This window comes from Nansenia antarctica (assembly GCF_963989245.1).
Source record: "Nansenia antarctica genome assembly, chromosome: 2".
Classification (NCBI taxonomy): domain Eukaryota; kingdom Metazoa; phylum Chordata; class Actinopteri; order Argentiniformes; family Microstomatidae; genus Nansenia; species Nansenia antarctica.
The window spans coordinates 82,004,673-82,022,687 of NC_137675.1; the positions used below are offsets into that span (position 1 = coordinate 82,004,673).

Below are 18,015 nucleotides of genomic sequence, written 5' to 3' on the forward strand. Positions count from 1 at the left end.
ATGCCATCCACCAGCTCCACACCACCGTCCCCGTGCTCCTGTCCAGCAGGCTCGTACATACTGAGAGATCACCTTCCCAAAGGCCAGTATGAGGACCTCGTCCAACGGAGAGCAGAGGAATACAGGAAACACCTCCTCAGGTGGGAGAGATGGCATTTACAGTGTCACAGAACATTCCTGTCTCTAACTGTAGGCTTGTTATGAGGGCAGGATGGCATTTATTATGGTGTGTGTGGGTGTGTGTGTGTGTGTGTGTGTGTGTGTGTGTGTGTGTGTGTGTGCATGTGCGTGTGTGTGTGCGTGTGTGTGTGTGTGTGTGTGCATGTGCTTGTTTACACGTGTGTGTTTACATGAGTGTGTGTCTGTGTGTGTACAAATATTTGAATTAAAATCTACCAAATATACCATGTCTGTCTCTTGTAGGACCAAGTCCAGTCTGAACAGGCTGCTCTTCGCTCCGTCTAACTCCCCTTTACACTACCCCATCCAGGGATTCACTGTGGTCCCTCTCCAGAAGAGCCTCATACCAGGTCACACACACACACACACACACACATACATACACACACACACACACACACACACACACACACACACACACACACACACACACACACACCACTAGTCATCGTTACTTCCTAAACTAGTTATCAATGGCATTTCCTTCAAAGGAAATGAATAAACTTGTTATTCAGGTAACTTTATTTTCAACAACATCATTTCAGGTTTAGCTCTGCATGCAACAGCAACAACAACAACAACAACAACAACAAGAACAACAACAACAACAACAAGAACAAATTACCAGGTTGGTTGGAAACTCAAGGGGCTTCAAGGGTCTTCGTCGCTACCGGGTGTAAAAACAAAACGTTAGTTGGTGATGGTTCGGAAAACCTGTTTTCAGTAATGGTTTTTCAACATGGATACTGAAAATACACTGAATGAATGAATGGTACATAAATGCTTTTACTGAAATTATGCCTATGTGCAGCAAGTATCACTATCAAATGTCCCATAAGGATGGCTGCAGTAACATTCAAACCTGTTTATTCATGTTAACTTCTGCTACTCAATCATATTATGATTTACCCTTATAATACACTTATAGTACAGTGCTTCGCTATTACACTATATGGTGGGACTCATCCAGGAAGTATAAGATGTCTATGGTGGGTCTTATCCAGGGAATATAAGATGTCTATGGTGGGTCTCATCCAGGGAATATAAGATGTCTATGGTGGGTCTCATCCAGGGAATATAAGATGTCTATGGTGGGTCTCACCCAGGGAATATAAGCCTATGGTGTGAGCCCTGTTCTGTACCTGCAGGTGAGTGTTAGTGTGTCCAGCGGTGTCCTGGCTGTAGAGGCCCCTGAGCCTGGCCAGGTGGAGGGTCAGGGTCAGGGTCGGATCACTCTCCAGTCCCCCAGCCTCGCTGACCTCAACAACCTCCTGGAACGACTCACCTACACCAGCACTGTGTATCACATACACACCGGAGACCTGGGTAAGACCTGGGTTAGAACTGGGTAAGACCTGGGTTAGAACTGGGTTAGACCTGGGTTAGATCCAGAGGTGTCAAAAGTATTCACATTCATTATTCAAGTAGAAGTATAGATACTATGGTTTAAAAAGACTTCTGTAGAAGTTGAAGTATCAACTCAAGCTTTTTACTCAAGTAAAAGTATAAAAGTACTGGTTTCAAAACTACTTAAAGTATAAAAGTAAAAGTAATGTAAGGGGAAAAAAAATGCCATTAAGGACAAAAGCTTAGGCCACGCCACAGGAGCCTATAGTGCACTACCCCACCTCCCCCCCAAAATTTTTTTTCTAAAGGCCATAATGACTATTATGTTATTATTAAAATGTTAATGTTGAACATTTTGGGATGCACTTATTTCAGACGCATTTATGCCCATTGAAAATGAACACATTTTAGTACAATGCAAATACATTAAAGAACCATATATGTGTACTACTGAGCATTAACATGTGAACACGGAAGATATGATGACTAGTTGCCTAAGTATTGTAATGGTGCAAAAAGTCAAACGTCAAAAGTCAAACGTCAAAAGTCAAACGTCAAAAGTCAAAAGTCAATAGCCTTTATTGGAACTGTGAGGGCAAAACCATACAAACCATAACAAAGTAGTGATTCAATATTTCCTGAAAAAACACACACATACACACAATCTACATCAGCATCAGAGTTACCAATAAGCTTTGTTCAGCCGCAAAAGCAGCAGGTTCTCAAAGTTCTTTGAGCCAATGCATGCTCTTTTTTGGCCTGAAGATCAGCCCTGCGACACTAAACAGTCTTTCACAGGCTGCTGAGGCAGGGAGTCCCGTATTAAGTTTGAGTGATAGCTGGCACACAGCTGGGAAGGTCTTCAGTACCTCTACTGTGTCTCCTGGGCACCCCAGGTACGCATCCAACTGCTGGGACGTTTCAAGAGGGCCGGTCTTCTTCAAGGAGGAAAATAAGTCCTCTTCCTCAGACGATTGGGAGCCCTCACTGAAGTATTTCTCGGCCTGACAGTCCAAGTGGCTTCTGATATAGTGAAGGCCTGTGGAATAAAAAACAAAAATCATGACAATTTAGACTATATGGCAGTATTGTAACTGTGTATTGGATAGTGTTGTGTGTGTGTGTCATTAAATGTAATTTCAAACTAATTTCACTGTCTTCATAGAAATTACACATATTAAGCGGAAGTGAGACACTTACCAAGTTTGAGGATATTTTCGTCACTTGTCCAACAGGTCTTAAATTTGGGAACTAGAATGGCTGCGGCTATCAGTTCTGGATCTGCAAGCATCTCTCCGAAGCGTTTCTCAAGGCCTGAAAGAAGTGCAGCAATCAAAGGCTCACAGAACTTGGAGGCGACTTGAAGGTGCTGTAGCTTGGTCCTTTGGTGGGGACCAACCATCCCATCTGCACACTGGTTTCTCCCTGAAGAACATCCAGTGCCTTTGCAACTGGGCTCATTGTCTTCGCATATTCTGCAAGAAATGCAAGTTCCACTGGAGTAAACCTGTACAAAGAAGAAGAGAAAAACACAACATGGAACATTAAGTCTACTTGATGTAGCACCTTCAACTGGAGGAACTGATCATTAAAAAGGAAAAATATTGTCATCTGAGACTTTTAGAAATGAAGTTGTGTTGCTACAAATCACATTCATAGTAAATATGGGGACTGCATATTGGCATAGTGCATACGTGTTCTACAGTATTCCAAGTATACAACTGTGACTTAATCTATTGTTAATCACTTCATTAACTGTAAGGCAGAAAAACAAGCACTTACTTGGGTGTATCTAGTTCACTGCAGACAGCTGCAAGGGCTCCCTCGCCTTGTTCTCGTGTTATTCTCACTATTCTTTCTACGGCTGAGAAGAGTGAATTCCACCTTGTAGCAACAGGCCTTACGAGTTGGAGTTTGCAGTGGTCTTCAATTACTTCAGATGCGGTGGTTGATCTTGAACTTTTATTCCACAGGCTAGAGCATTTGGCAAATGTGGACCTTGACACGCGCTTGTACAGTGGGTTGACCTCTGCTTTTGAAGCATCAACTGTGGACACTAAATTGAGGAGGTGGCAGGCGCAGCGATGGTGCTTGGGTAGCTGGTATTCTAAGTAGTCATCTTCTTCCAACAGGGCTCCGGCATCAACAAATTCAACACCCTCAAGGCTTTCCTCTTCTTCATCGTTATCATCATTTTGGCCACCATCATCCTCTTCATCACCCTCTCCTACAGGTTCAGCATTGTTGTTCTCGTCAGTCTGCCCATAAACTCTGAAGGCTTTCAGGAAGTTTGATCCGTTGTCAGTTGTAGTGCGAACGATCTTCTCTCTGACATTGAATTCTGTGTGAATATCATTTAGGGCACCAGCCAGGGCAGAAAAGGTATGTGACCCTTTAAGTTGCTTGCATGCCAGGGCAGCACAGGATCTCTGCATGGTCTGGGGGTTAAACCAGTGCGCAGTGACACCAATGAAACCGCGACGGTGTGCCATCCAGCAGTCTGTTGTTGTTGCTATGAACTCAATTTCACTAAGGGCAGCTTTCAGTTTTCTTTTCATTTCAACAGAGGCCTTTGTGACTTTGTTAACAACAGTATTACGCGTCATGACATTTGTATTTGGCTGAAGATGTTGCACAAGCTCAATGAAGCCCTGTTGCTGAACAATGTGTGGTGGGTGCAAGCCTTGGACAATGAATTTGAGGACTACTTCATCCACACTTGCCTGGGACACTCTTCGAGCCTCCCACAGCTTGGTTTGTTTGGAGGGTGGGGTCAAAGAACCTTCAGTGGATGACTTCCTTTTGAGGGCTGTTGAAGAAAGTTGCGTGTACCTCTCTAGACGAGTGGGGTGTTTCTTCTGTGGAGAAAATGAATGCACAGGCACAGATTGAGATTCATATTATTTCTCTCAAACCACAAGCTGAGACTATCTAGGACTTCCGCTGTATTAAATGTCACGCTGGAAGTTCATGAATGGAGGTCAGACTACAAGTTAGGGAGCAGTTTCACTGGTCTATGCAATTATGTTGAGCAGACCAGAATATTGCCACTTAAAGCTGTTTTAGGACCACCATTGTTAATGGCACACACCGCGCACATTTCTTCTCCCGTGGGAACATAATTAACTCTTTACAGCAACAAACACGGTAAAACTCCGACCTCAACACATGAAGGATTACAAATGAAACATTGAATCATAGCCTACTGCTAGCAAGCAAACCATGGCATGTTCTTAGCCATAGCAAACATTGCAAATTTACCATTAGTACGTTACTAGGTTACTACAAAATGTCGACTGATAATAACAAACTTTCAGCTTACCTCAATATGCTTTTTCAAATTAGACGGTGAGTTTTTGAAGGCCATTAGCTCGTGGTACTTGGGTGCGCAGAGCTTGCAGCGCATTCGAAAGGAGTTGTTTTTGCATCCAACCATTTCAAAAAATTCTTCCAGGTACGGCCAGGGATGGAGAAGGGTTGGCTGATCTTCCTGGCTATCAACCTGGTTGATGCTGGTGCTTGGTTGGGACATTTCGCTGTTATTTTGAGTCTCTGGCACGGTCACGGACATCTTTGGCTACATACTGCTTTCCTTGCTGGAGTGTGATTTGTGTCATGTGCAGCAGATGGAATGCATCTCGTACAAACCAATAGGGTGTCGGCATGGTATAATGTTTACTTCTCATCCAACCACAATCAAATTCACTCTATCCGGATGGCGCGACTTATCTGGATAGTTTTTTTTTGTGTGTGTGTTTTTTTACGATGAAAAGCTGTAATGAAAACAAGCTGAAATGAAATAGGAGTAACGAGGCTATTTTTAAAATGTAAGGAGTAGAAAGTACAGATAATTGCTTGAAAATGTAAGGAGTAGAAGTAAAAAGTCGGCTGAAAAATAATTACTCCAGTAAAGTATAGATACCCAACATTTCTACTTAAGTAAGGTAACGAAGTATTTGTACTTCGTTACTTGACACCTCTGGTTAGATCTGAGTTAGACCTGGGTTAGACCTGGGTTAGACCTGAGTTTGACCTGGGTTAGATCTGAGATATAACTAGGTTAGACCTGAGTTAGACCTGGGTTAGAATTAGTATAGTCCTGGGTAAGACCTAGGTTAGAACTATGTTAGAACTGGGTTAAACTTGGGTTAGAACTAGGTTAGACGTGGGTTATATAGTCCTGGGTAAGATCTGTGTTAAATCTAGGTTAGATCAAGATTAGAACTGGGCTAGAACTAGGTTAGAAGTAGGTTAGACCTAGGTTAGAACTAGGTTAGATCTGGGTTAGAACCTGGGTTATACCTGGGTTAGAACCTGGGTTATACCTGGGTTATACCGGACCTGTATATGAATCTGCTACTGGCATCAGAAGGTCATAGAAGGTCATACTGGTGATGATTGTGATATGCAGTTGTTTCCTATAGAAGGTCATACTGCTGATGATTGTGATATGCAGTTGTTTCCTATAGAAGGTCATACTGGTGATGATTGTGATATGTAGTTGTTTCCTATAGAAGGTCATACTGCTGATGATTGTGATATGTTGTTTCACTTCCTAGTCTAGACAAATGCACTTTGTTGTTTTAGTCACTCTGGATAAGAGCATCTGCTAAATGAATGTAAATGTCAGAAGAAACCAGGGGCCTGTTTGAATGTACTTAAAATATATCCTTCTGTACATGATTAGACTTCTCATCTCTCCTCTCCTCTCTTCTCTCCCCAGCTCACTTCACATATGAACAGCACGAGGCAGTCTTCCCCATAGTCATCCAGCGACAATCGATTCCTGTTTTATATGACATGGGAAAAGGTAGATTGTTTTACTGGTGGATAGAAGGGGCTGTTACCTTTGCCACCCGGTACGCAAGGACCTGTCCCTCTAAGGAAGCAAAAACACAATTAAATACCACATCCCCTGACAGTTTGCTCAGGAATATCCTTGTATTTAATACCTCCACCCCCTGCCCCCTCAAGCACCTAAGGATAGTCTCTCTCCCTGGGATATCTCCTACAGGTCAACAACATGTTCAACTGTCTCCCTCTGTTAGCAATGATCACACTCTCCAGTCAGATGTTTCCCAATTATTCTCAAGGTGTCATTGACGTTTAACCCCATGTGCCCCAGCCTGAGCCTCCATATTATCACCTCCTCCCATCTGCCCCACTGAACTCTGAATCATATGTAGATGCCACCCCCTCCTCTAAGCGGGCCATATCACTAAATGACCCACTTAAATATTAAATGACCCGCTAAAGTATCTTAGCTGAATTTAATTACAGTATCCTAGCTGAATTTGCTAACTATTGATGCAGTCTTTTTCCATCACAGTGTGTACTAGACATGATTTAGATTTTGTTTCAGCAAAATATCTACCTTTAAATCAAACAGGATATCCACCTTCCAATGTGATGTGTTTGACATCACTACAGCGTCTAACCGGTGTGATAATCTGTCCCTGTAGACATCACTACAGCATCTAACCAGAGTGATAATCTGTCCCTGTAGACGTCACTACAGCATCTAACCAGAGTGATAATCTGTCCCTGTAGACGTCACTACAGCATCTAACCAGAGTGATAATCTGTCCCTGTAGACATCACTACAGCGTCTAACCAGTGTGATAATCTGTCCCTGTAGACATCACTACAGCGTCTAACCAGAGTGATAATCTGTCCCTGTAGACGTCACTACAGCATCTAACCAGAGTGATAATCTGTCCCTGTAGACATCACTACAGCATCTAACCAGAGTGATAATCTGTCCCTGTAGACATCACTACAGCATCTAACCAGTGTGATAATCTGTCCCTGTAGACATCACTACAGCATCTAACCAGAGTGATAATCTGTCCCTGTAGACATCACTACAGCATCTAACCAGAGTGATAATCTGTCCCTGTAGACATCACTACAGCATCTAACCAGAGTGATAATCTGTCCCTGTAGACGTCACTACAGCATCTAACCAGAGTGATAATCTGTCCCTGTAGACATCACTACAGCGTCTAACCAGAGTGATAATCTGTCCCTGGAGACATCACTACAGCGTCTAACCAGAGTGATAATCTGTCCCTGTAGACATCACTACAGCATCTAACCAGAGTGATAATCTGTCCCTGTAGACGTCACTACAGCGTCTAACCAGAGTGATAATCTGTCCCTGTAGACATCACTACAGCGTCTAACCAGAGTGATAATCTGTCCCTGTAGACGTCACTACAGCATCTAACCAGAGTGATAATCTGTCGCTGTAGACATCACTACAGCGTCTAACCACAGTGATAATCTGTCCCTGTAGACGTCAACTCCCAGGTGACCATCGTGACCAAGACGTTCCTGCGGTACAGCGAGCTCCAACGCCTCATCAGCAGCATCAGGACCTTCTACCCAGTCATGAAGATCATCATCGCTGACGACAGCCTGAAGCCTCAGAAAGTCATTGGATCCAATATAGAGCAGTACATCATGCCCCCGGCACAGGTACAAACCACAGTAATGTAGTTTCTTGTTTAATCGTTTATTTCACAGCTTATCACAGATAAGATGTGGAAAAAACTGTGTTAATTTTTTTAATTGTTTATTGTTAGTTGCAGAAGTAACACATAATCCTAACAATAATAACATATATAATAATAATAATAATAATAATAATAATACAATCTGCAAGCAGCAATTAACAGGGCCTAATTCACCATTTATGTGAGAGGCCACACCCCCTGGACAATTCATAATTAAGAGCGACCATGTTGTTTGTTTAAATAGTAAACAAAATGGAACGCACATCACTCTATTGATACTACATACCAAGTTTGGCGCAGATAGGTCAATATCTGTAAAAGCCTTTGTGTTTTTCACAAAATGGTAGATCTTGATGGTCCTTTTTGTTCATCATGATAGGGACCTATGGACCAAATTCGGTGACTATGTTATAGGATGTGGGATATATAGCCTTTCAAAGTTGGCCATTTCTAACACTTGTTGTAGCACCCCCATTAGGGCAATGGGGATAATATTACATTTGGGGGTAGTGGTCACATCTTAGACCCCTAATAATAATAATTAGTAGTAGTATTCGTGTTCTAAGTTGCTTGACCAAATTTCTTCTTCATTTATAGTGTTACAGAGTGTTATAGAGACCCTGTTGATAATAATGATAAAACTAAATCAACTTGAAACAGTATTCAACTTTTCAAAACTGTTTTAGCAGTTAGAAGCATAGAGCATTTTTCAAGTGGATGTTGACCACAATGACAGTCTATTTCTACAACGTCTATTCTATCCAACAACTCCCAAAAACATTTACATTTCCATTTTTGGTGTTTAGCAGACGCCTTATTCCAAAGCGATTTGACTAAGTAAGAGAATCAACAATCCACCAGTTGTAGCAGGAAAAGTAATCTAGCTCAGGCCAGTGGTCATTGGCAGTCGTCATGCTAGAAGAAGAAATATTTTTTTTCTTCTTTTCTTTAGTAGACACTGGAGAAACAGTACAAGGGGGTACGAGAAACCTCAGGAGAAACAGTATAGGGGGAGGGGGAGCAGGTCTCTCTCTCTGGAGACACAGTGCAGGGGGGTAGTAGATGTCTCAGGAGGAGCAGTTAAGGTGTAGCCTTAAGAGATGGGTCTTCAGTCTCCGACGGAAGATGGGAAGTGATTCTACAGTTCTGACAGTCATGGGAAGCTCGTTCCACCAGCCAGTGTAGTGAAGAGACGTGACTGGGCAGTGTGACTGCCGCGTTGGCGTAGAGGTGGTGGGGCCAGTCAACCAGCAGATGTGGAGACGCTGAAGTTTGGGGGGTGAACATTACTTGTAGGTAGGCAGTAGGGCTGCACGATTTGGGGAAAAAATCGAATTGCGATTATTTGGACAGATATCGCGATTGCGATTAATTTGCGATTATTATTTTTTAAAATAGCAAAAAAAAAAAAAAAAGGAAGTTTTTGTAAAGTGTGGCCATATCTCCGGCTAGGAAGGTCGTATCAACGTGCAGTTTGTTTGTACGTCTTCAGGGGACTTAGAGGCTCCCTCCTCTAGCACCCCCACAGCCCGAGCTACGAGTGAAAGAACTAAACTTACATTGGGTTGCTTTAAAGTTGGGTTGCTTTAAAATCAAGCTTCAGATTAAAACATGTGATGGAGCATTACTAACCTGACTCAGGTGGTTTGTTTCACACAACCATCTAGGAAAGCTTAATTGGAAGCTGTTTGGAAAAGGGCAGGTACTTTCACGTGCGATGTTGTTGGTGTGCGTTCATTGACATTGACGTTCATTGACGTTCACGTTCATTGTTGACGTTCATTGTTGACGTTCATTGACGTTGACGTTCATTGACGTTGAATCCGACGCGCTGTATGACGTATCCCATACGGGTAGTGGTGGTCTAGTGAGTTGGACTTGTGATCGGAAGGTTGTGAGTTCAAATCCCGCCTGAAACCACACCACTACTAGTGTGCCCTTGAGTAAGGCACTTAGCCCTCAGTTACTCCAGGGGGAATGTCCCTGTAATTCGTAATTGTAAATCGCTTTGGATTAAAAGCGTCTGCTAAATAGCAAAAAAAAAAAAAAAAAAAAAAAATCGCAGGCAAATCGCAGGCTTTGCGATTAGCTAATCGCATCATTTCAAATCGCGATTTCGATTTAAATTCGATTAATCGTGCAGCCCTAGTAGGCAGGGGCTGTCCCTTTTGCTGCCTGGTATGCGAGCACCAGGGTCTTGAATCTGAAGCAAGCTGCTATCGGGAGCCAGTGAAGGGTGCGAAAGAGAGGGATAACATGAGAGAATTTGAGGAGGTTGAACACCAGACGGGTGGCAGCATTCTGGATGACCTGCAGAGGTCTGATGGCGGTTGACATACTGTATAGTGAACACAGTAGATCATCTCTGACATTTGTATCACCTGAATTTTTTTTTATTACAAGCTGGTACATTGCTGTTGTAAGGCGATCAACTTCTCCAGAATTGATTTAATTGAGTCGTCACTTACAAGCGAGTTCGTTTAATCTCAACGAGACGTCCTTGATATAACTTTTTAAGATAAAATGATCCAATCAAATATTAGGCACCACTACTGAACTGTTCATTAAGAGAATATTTATTCAAGCACATCAGCAAGCAATAATAGTTCATCTCCATGGAAAAGTGGTCCCATCTAGTTTCACCTCCGCCGGCCAGTATCAGCTAGCCGTCAATAGGTTAACTTCACCAGACAAGAGCCCTGTTTCATCTTGGTACATAATCTTTATACCTTTGACATTTTTGGGGGATGGGTTGTCCCTCCTCCCCTTATTTGATCATTTCTAACTGTAAACATTAATACCAGACAGTCATGTGGTGAAGGTCACAATGTGATAAGCAAGTGTTCTGTGGTTTTGCTACAAAGTTTCACTTCTGGTTGTTTACATTTTTTAAATGTTTGGCATTTAGCAGACGCCTTATTCCAAAGCGACTTACAATCAATACATTTGAATACTAAGCATGTGAATCAGCAATCCACCATTCGTTGCAGGAAGAGTAATCTAGCTCGGGCCCGGGGCCACTGATAGAAGAAAAAACCTTCTCCCTATCGCCTTCTACTAAAACGTTTTTTTTCTTTTTTTCTGGAGAAACTGAGAAACAGTACAAGGGGGGCAATAGATGTTCTTAGGGACACAGTAGAGGGGAAAGCGGGTGTCTTTAGGAGACGTAGTGGTGAGGGTCAGAAGATGTCTCAGGAGGAGCAGTTAAGATGTAACCTGAAGAGATGGGTCTTCAGTCTACGACGGAAGATGGGTAGTGACTCAGCCGTTCTGACGGCCGTGGGGAGTTCATTCCACCAGCGGGGAGCCAGTGTTGTGAAGAGACGTGATCGGGCAGCCCGACTGCTGTGTAGAGGAGGTGGGGCCAGTCGGCCAGCCGAGGTGGAGGAGCGGAGTGAGCGGGCAGGGGTTTGGGGGGTTACCATTTCCTTCAGGTAGGCAGGGGCTGTCCCTTTAGCTGCCTGGTATGCAAGCACCAGGGTCTTGAATCTGATGCGAGCTGCTATCGGGAGCCAGTGCAGGGTGCGAAGGAGAGGGGTGACAGGTTGTTATCCCTCTGTGTCCCTCTGCGGTCATACCCCCTGTCTGGGGCTCGTTAATCACATATGCACACACAGCTATGTTTTTAAGTAACAGGTAAGCATATGCACACAGTTATGTTTTTAGGATGTACAAACATTTTTATACAGTTACCGTGGGTATATTCTACATGCGTTCTAAAGCACTGATTGGCCAGTTATTTGATCATCAAACCCATTCCCTGGGGTCATGACTAGGTCAGTAGGCTATGTTCTTATCAGAATAGCTTGTGAAAGCATAACTGTTGGCGATGTGGTCAGGCGCATGTGTTCCTGTTCACGTTGTCTGCTGTCTCCTGTCACACAACAGGCACGAAATTCAGTTCCTGTTTCTGAGTCCCATGACTTGGGATTCGATTAACAAGTTAAAATACAGTATAGAAGAATGGACTTATCATTAATCATTAGTTATGAAAGTATAAAATCAGTACAGGAAAATAGAATATCATAACAACAGGTGCAAAATGGTTGTTAGCACATAGGCAAAAATAAGTAATTTACAGGCGGTTTGAATCATAATTATCACTTCTAGTTATTTTAATACAAATTCCCAACACTGTGGCTACTGTTCATCAAAGTAAACCACTCCAACAGCAATCTAACAGTGTCCTCATTGTTAGAATGCTGTTGGAGTTGTGGTGAAACCATCCCCAAAGACCAGTTTTTTATGACCCATGCAGTGTTTCCTCTACATGCATTTCATCGTGGCGGGCCGCCACGATGGAATTTCCTCCGCCACCATGCAGATTTCTCAAAAAAAAAAAAAAAAAAAAAGTTCTCAAAAAAAAAAAAAAAAAAAACATTTTAGCTGATTAAAATATATCTGATCCTAGATCAGCGCTATAATTGACTAAAAGTGCACCTAAATCCACGCCCATCTCTCTCTAACCGCTGATCCAAAATCAGATTAATGACATTCAGTTGACGACGTGACACAAGGGCTCCTGATTGGTCTAAATGTGAACTGTGGTATTATTGTTATTGTGTACAGGCCACCGTAGTGACATCCGGGGGGTATTCCATCAACATCGCTAAAGGGAAAATCCAGGTTTAGTCTGATAAATCTCGCGAGAGTTCTTACAAATATCCAGGCATGCTTGAGTGTGTTGTTGACAATCGTTCATGTCCTTCATTAAACGTTTAGCTTTGTCATTTGATACGCCGCCTACGACTACCATCTCTCTGCACTACAGTAAACAGTTAATCAGTAACGTTAGCCGCTTTTGTGCTCATGTAGGCCTACTTCGTATTATATTATAGCTGATGATCTTTGTGTGTGTATGTGACTGTCAGTCACAAGTTTATATTCTGTATATTCATTATTTATTTTTTTGGGCCATCCTCTAGTTTTGGCTGTGATTAGAAGGAAAAAAAAAAAAAAAAAAAAAAAACGTTGTTTTGAGCGCGCGTGCGCGTTTCATGCGCGTGCACGCGAAAAAATCGCGCGCGCTACGCGCGCGGTCACGGCCACCCGCCACCATTGTAAAAATTCCTGGAGGAAACACTGCCATGTATTAAATTATATGATATTTACCTGTGTAACAGGAGGGTGCGGTTGGGCGACCAACCTTAGCAAGTCAATGCCACAGTGGGAATTACACCCATAAAAATATAGAATGCTATTGGAGTGGTTTGCTTTGACGTACAGTAACTGGGTTCCAGCATACACTTGGCAAAATGCGAACACTACTTTATTACAATAAACTAAAATACTGGGCTACGGCCAACTGGGGGGAGGTATACTAGCTATACAAGCTGGGGGCTATCCACTTGTGCAACTTACCACATCACACGTATACATACTCTGAAACACAGCAAGCAAACAGTGCAAAAAGGGGTAATCACACAGTGCAACTAAGATCATCACGCTCACGCATACAATTGGTGATGGGTAGGACCTAAACACTTTAACCCTCACAACAGAGGTCTAAAAACCTAATAAGCTAGGGAGCACAAGGTTAGCACACGCAGGTACCATTTGGTGTGACAGAACTAGAAATATATTAAAAGGGAACAAGTTTAAGCTACTACGCTAAAAGATTAGAGGCAAAACTGGGATTCAGTGACAGCGCAGGAGGCAAAACAGCAGCTAGTGTTCTGGCCGACCTATAAGAGCAGAGCACACATCCATGAAGACACCACAAATATGAAAAATTACCTCGGATGCCTTAAGGACCTTAAGGGCAATCCTACAATACTGTATATTATTACCGTGTTACCTTTGTCAGTTGCATGCACCACATCAATCCACCATCCACTGTACCTCAGCGGTGGGAACCAGCATTGTTGCACACCAGCCTACTAATACGTAGTATTATAGGAGCACAGTCTAATACTGAGCTACTGAGATGCTAACCCGCGGAATGTCCGCTTGACGCGCCGTGCGTTCTAATACCGCTTGTTAAGTCTGACGTCAAAAGTGACGTTTAGCAATTTCCGAGTCCAAACCAGAAATTCCCTGCACCACCATAGTACCAGTGAACTACAGCGGTAGAATGACAGTTTAATCGTTTTTTAGACTCTGATCTATTCATAGAACAAGGGACACAGCACTTTCCCGTTTTCTCCATATTGTCAGGGTATTTGAGCCTCGGAAAAGCGCTACATAAATATAATTTATTATTATTATTATTTCTGCATTTCGAAGACAGCGCCTCAGCCAACGTTGGACCCGGAAACACGTCACGACTTAACGGTTGATTTGCAGTATAGTAAACATTTATTGCTTTAATATGTGCCAACAATGGCTTACTCGTACAGAAATAACAATAAACAAACTCAGCGCCAAAAGCGGTCAAAACCTATTTGCCTTTCCGGGGTCAACACCTGCCAATAACAACAAAAGTGCTACCTTATATACCTGCCTCAGGTATTGTGACAGCGCCACCCCATGCCCACACAGTGAATTACATGTACGTATCAAAGGACCATATCTGGCTCCTACAGTAGTGGTAGAAAAATAGTAGTGGTGGCAACTAGCCTCACAACGATATGTAATTAAGAATACAAGATCATACCTCTGGATCAAATGGGAAGGGACTGGGAGCCTGGACAAGCAGGGAGTCAGATGAGCAAATGCTGTTTCTCTTGTGGCTCATCGTCAAATCCTGCAGCCTACCTCTATGACGGTTGAGGTCAATTCCACTTATTAATTTACTATTAAAAATAGTCTGCAGAATCCACATTCATATTAACCCAAAATTCACTAGTAAAATGATCTATGCTTACATGGTATTACATGGCGTTGACACAATACTAGAACATAGGCCTTTCAAAGAAAGGCCATTTCTAAAACTTGCTATAGCACCCCCATTAGGCCAATATTAGGTAGTATTAGTCCCCTAAAAATCTAAATTATTATTGGTATTACAATTATGATAATAACTATTTATACAAACTGTTTCCTGGTGTCTCTGGTGTGCTTACATGGTATTACATGGCATTGACACAGCACTAGGACAAAGTTGGCAATTTCTAACACTTGCTATAGCACCCCCATTAGGCCAATATTAGCAGTATTAGTCCCTTAATAATACAAATTAGTATTAGCATTATAATAATACCACTGATCCTCAATGCCCCTACCCTGGACACCTTCAAATCAGAACTCAAAACTGATCTGTTCACCAAGGCCTTTGGCCCCTAGTCTAGTTTTGTCACTGTCGATGTCTTTTTGTTTTCTTTGGGGGGGGTTTCTGTTCTGTCTGTCTGACTTTCTGTACAATCTGTAAAGCGTCCTTGGGTTTGAGAAAGGCACTATATAAAACCAGGTTATTATTATTATTATTATTATATTTATATAAACTGTTTGGCTTTTGTCTTCAGGGCTGGTTCGCTGGCAGGACCCTAGGCGTCTCCCAGGTAACCACAAAGTACCTGCTGTGGGTGGATGATGACTTCCTGTTTACAGCGCAGACCAAGATCGAGAGTCTGGTGGAGGTGATGGAGGCGATGCCTGAACTGGACGTGGTGAGAAAAACTGGTCTTTATCGGTCTTTACTGGTCTCTACTGGTCTTGACTGGTGTTACTGGTCTTTGCTGAACTCTACTGGTCTTGACTGGTGTTACTGGTCTTTAATGGTCTCTACTGGTCTTTATCTGTCTTTACTGATCTTCACTGGTCTTTACTGGTCTCTACTGGTCTTGACTGGTGCTTAAAACAAACAAAAATTAGACACTTATTGTTTTCAACAAAAATGCTAATGGTTTCTACTACAATACCATGACGAAAAAACTAAACCTGGATTCAAACTCAGTCTGTCTAGCAAGCATTGGCCTTTTCACCAACTCAATCTGTTACCTCTCTCTGTGTGTGAGCAGGTGGGCGCGGCCGTGGGCAGTGACACTAATCGGCAATACTTCTCCCTGGTCTACGAGGAAGGCGACTGGGAAGATGGCGGCTGTCTGAATAGGAAGTCAAACATCAAATACCAAAGCCTTCCTGGTTTCCCACAATGCTCTTTCACCGACGGGGTGGTCAACTTCCTCCTGGGTCGCACAGACGCTATAAGGAGAGTTGGCTTCGACCCCCTGCTGAAGAGAGTGGCACACTCGGGTGAAATATTATAATGTTAACGGTTTATTTCAAGTCACTAAGATTTTATGAAAGGGGCAAAATGTTTTTGGATGACCATGAACAAGTTTAAACCCCATTACTAATGCTCTGAAATATCACTACAGTATACTCATCCATCCTCCTTTCTCCTCATCCCTCCCTCCCTCTGTTTCAGAGTTCTTCATGGACGGCCTGGGCAGCCTCCTAGTGGCCATCTGTAGTCATGTCAACATCGGACATCAAAGGAAGGCACGAAACAAGCTGTACTCTACCTTCCGTGATCAGAAGAATAATGATTTCGAATTCAAACTGGGCCATCACTTCTTCAAGAACCATCTGAAATGTATTCGTTATGGATAGATATAAGTCTAGTGTCCCAGGAAATATATTCATGATATGTGGTATGAGGAAGCAGAATCAGAATAGCTTTTATTACATCCAATGTACCAGTGGCGGCTGGTGATAAAAATGTTGGGTGGGGCACAGGTTATGGGGGCATGCTCCACGGGGAAGAATATCAACTTTAAAATCTGGATTTACAGTCGATTTTAGCATGAGAATATATATATAACTTAATTATTTTTATATATAACTTATTAAAGGGCAAACTGCAAACACAACAAAAATATAATGCACAACAACTGACAAATCAACTGGAATAGTCTTTGTTAGCAGAGTAGACCTAATGTTAACAGAATGGACTTATACCCTTTGTCTATCTGTGCAGCGGTAAGGTGAATAATTCTAGCAGTACTGTCCAGACAGTTGTCTTGTTTAGCCATTCAACTAGGCATTATTTATTCAATGGAGAAAGACATGGAACACAATGCAATTGTGATAATAAATGTGTTCTTTGTTACTTCTTTAATTAAATTAAAGTGTACCTTTCTATTATCATACAATATTTCCTTGAACATGTAAACTCTATAATCATACAGGTGTCTTTCTATTAGTTGTCTCTGTCATACTGAACTGTTTGTTATCATCCTGAACTATCTCTGTTGCTCACCTCACCTCAGTTCAGTCTCTATTGCTCTCCTCTCCTGTTGTCTGACTCTCTGTTGCTCTCCTCTCCTGTTGTCTGTCTGAATATCGGTTGTTAAGTCGCGACATGTTTCCGCGTCCAAAGTTGGCTGAGGCGCTGTCTTCGAAATGCCGCAATAATAATAATAATAAATTATATTTATATAGCGCTTTTCCGAGGCTCAAATACCCTGACAATATGGGGAAAACAGGAAAGTGCTGTGTCCCTTGTTGTATGAATAGATCCGAGTCTAAAAAACGATTAAACTGTCATTCTACCGCTGTAGATACTGGTATTCTGGTGCGGAGAATGTCTGGTTTGGACCCGGAAATTGCAAAACGTCACGTTTGACGTCAGACTTAACAACCGGATATTCAGGGCTCTCAAGTCTCACGCATTTTTTTTATTTTTACTACCCCTAGTGGTAGTGGCCCTAGGCTGCAGCCTAGGTAAGCCTATAATCTGCGCATGCTCGGGGCGCATTTTTGGCGCCCCGACCGAGAAATAGGAGACAGCCAATTGGAGCCCTGCTACAGCTCACGTGTAAGCCAAAAGTATTTGGACTGCCATAGACTGCCATTCGGCCGGCGCCCCGACTCCTCCCCTATGTATTTTCACAGTGAATTTTACACACACACAGATAAAATGTTTATTGTATTGGAGGATTTTTAATGAATGCTGATTGGCGCCGACAGAATATCAGCCGCATTTTATGAATAAACAATGTTTATTTAAAAAAATCTTTTACAAGTAGCAACTAGGAAGTGGGGCTGCGTTGGAAGGTGGGGGCGGCGCCCTAGCGCCCTCTATTGG

At 42.6% G+C, this 18,015-nt stretch overlaps 1 protein-coding gene across 1 annotated transcript; it reads left to right on the forward strand.

Moving 5' to 3' along the window:
• Positions 1–16,538, forward strand: LOC308150741 (beta-1,4 N-acetylgalactosaminyltransferase 2-like; the record flags this gene model as incomplete). Its single annotated transcript, XM_080523541.1, has 8 exons — positions 1–140; positions 424–502; positions 1,329–1,506; positions 6,251–6,337; positions 7,826–8,007; positions 15,449–15,592; positions 15,944–16,178; positions 16,354–16,538. 8 exons carry the CDS (start codon positions 1–3, stop codon positions 16,536–16,538), a joined length of 1,230 nt encoding a protein of 409 aa, XP_080379667.1.
• Between the last annotated feature and the right edge of the window lie 1,477 nt (positions 16,539–18,015).